Here is a 2195-nt window from a genome sequence, read left to right on the forward strand (position 1 = left end):
AAATGATGGCAAATCTACCAAAGATTTAAAACAATCACCTTAAAGATGTTCAAAGAACTATAGGCAGAAATTCAAGAAAATGATGCATGAACAAAACACAAATATCAATACAGAAATAATCTTTTTTATTTTTTAAGGAATATAAAACTATTTATTGACCACTGTTTACCAGTATTTACAATAAAGTAAACAATATACAGTTGGATAACATTCTGACTACAAAGTTATCGTTTTTCCTGGTTTCTGCTGAACCAGTAGTTCAAATACTGAGAAGATTGAGCCTACATGTTAGGAATGAGTTGGGGTGAAGAAAAAACATGCAGGTCAAAAATTCAGATTATAGAAGTCTGTCCACCCATTTATTCCAGCAGGTGCTAAATTGCAAACATTTCTAACCACCTGGTTATGATCAGGTTCCCATGAACGAAGTCTTAGACGCTCCATGAATCATGACCTTTTAGTCAATACAGCACAAGGGTTTTCAACTTCTTGAAAAGGAATGGTTCACTGGAAGGAACCTTTAAATATCCATTTAACTAAGTTTTGCTTACCTAATTAAAGTACACCACAACTTGTCTAGTTTTGCCCTCTGGGTGGGGAGGTTGTTGGTGGTGATTAAAATTTTCCTTTCAAGGATCTTGCAAATAAACTTGCATTTATGTGACTGTAACTAGGGATATGGATTCTGATATGGCTGCTTTTAAATTGTCCAATTTGAATTCTCTATATTATATTTAAATTGTCCAATTAATTACAAAATTTGAAAGGTTAAGGCTTCAGGAAAAATTTCAATGTAACTTTAAGTGATTTATTTCTTAAGTTGCTGAAAATGATAGCATCCCAGAAACATGGCCTTGTCCATGGTTATAAAATGCTGTTTTTGTTTTGGTGAATGTTTCAAAGATAACAAAAGGAAAAGAAACCACTTATGTATGTGCTTTTAAGTATACACACAAAAAGCCCTAAATAAACAAAAAACCCAGAATGGTCCTTAGGCATATAGGAGTTAAACACAAATTCTGACTGAGTAACAACTATGAAGATTTCCCCCAACATTTAGAAAAGGTGTTCTCTGATGCAGGGGGATAATATGCCATGGTCTCAAATATTCTTTTCTGATAAAGGAAACAACTACAGAAAGCTTTTATTTGTTCAAAGTAACCAGTGCTATAGATGCAAAAAACCCCAACAACTCCCCCAATACTACTTCAAAACAAACATATCAAACTTGATTTTCATTAGAATGTTATTTCTTCACACTAATAAACCAAAAAACAAAGACCCAGATTTTATATAAAAAGCAACGCAAACAATTATTGAGCTTCATCTTCTGGACAAGAATGCCAAGTTAGTCTCTCTTCATAAAATGCAATTACGATCTGAGGACACTTCCTATTTGCCTCTTTTGCCAGCACCAAGTCTGCCTCATCTGAATCTTTCCATTTCATGAGAAACATTAATTCTCCACTGCTGTCTGTGGCACCAATTATTCGTTCAGGATCAAGACCTCTGGCAAAGCCTCTTGGTTTGTCAGCCTTTTCGCTTTGGCTGCTAAAGCATCCAGAACCAAATTTGTAGTCAACCTCTCTGCTTCTCATAGCATCTCTTTTCTTCTTTGATTTGCTATCATCAGATTCGCTGTCAGATAAAGATTTTCTTTTTGTACCATCTTTTTCTTTACCAGCTTTTTGAGAATTAAGAAATGCTTCAATTAACTCTGGACAATCTAAATTTTCTTCAGGTTCCCAAGTATTGTCAGCATCTGTAAATCCCTTCCACTTCAGGAAATACTCCACCTTCCCATTCACTACACGGCGGTCCAGTACTTTTTCCACCACAAATTCTTCAGGCTCCACCTCTTCTACTTTTTTGCTCTTTCCATTCTGTTTCTTTCCCATTTTTTTGCAATGTAGTTTTATTGGAGGCCATTTTTTATTGCAGAGTTGAAGAGCTATTATTCACCGCCTCCGAGCTGCTCTGGGTCCCGGGTCTGCGACGTCTCCCAGAAATAATCTTTTTTTAATTTATTTTTTAATGGAGTTCAATTCTCCAACATACAGAATAACACCCAGTGCTCATCCCGTCAAGTGCCCCCCTCAGTGCCCGTCATCCAGTCACCCCCACCCCCCACCCACCTCCCTTTCCTTTTTTTTAATAATTAATTTATTTTTTATTGGTGTTCAATTTGCCAACAT

The 2195-nt window shown here is 36.0% G+C and overlaps 1 protein-coding gene across 1 annotated transcript; it reads right to left on the minus strand.

Annotated features, from left to right (window-relative positions):
• Positions 1-1295: 1295 nt before the first annotated feature.
• On the minus strand, positions 1296-1976 carry LOC129514849 (chromobox protein homolog 3-like). The gene has a single exon (XM_055333546.1). The coding sequence runs from the start codon at positions 1896-1898 to the stop codon at positions 1314-1316; it is 585 nt and encodes a 194-aa protein (XP_055189521.1). The 5' UTR covers positions 1899-1976; the 3' UTR covers positions 1296-1313.
• Between the last annotated feature and the right edge of the window lie 219 nt (positions 1977-2195).

The sequence above is a fragment of the Nyctereutes procyonoides genome, unplaced genomic scaffold, assembly GCF_905146905.1.
Source record: "Nyctereutes procyonoides isolate TBG_1078 unplaced genomic scaffold, NYPRO_anot_genome, whole genome shotgun sequence".
NCBI classification, from domain to species: domain Eukaryota; kingdom Metazoa; phylum Chordata; class Mammalia; order Carnivora; family Canidae; genus Nyctereutes; species Nyctereutes procyonoides.

What these genes read in the sequence shown, in the direction of transcription:
- LOC129514849 (XM_055333546.1), bottom strand. Translation starts at nt 1,898, where the DNA reads ATGGGAAAGAAACAGAATGGAAAGAGCAAAAAAGTAGAAGAGGTGGAG.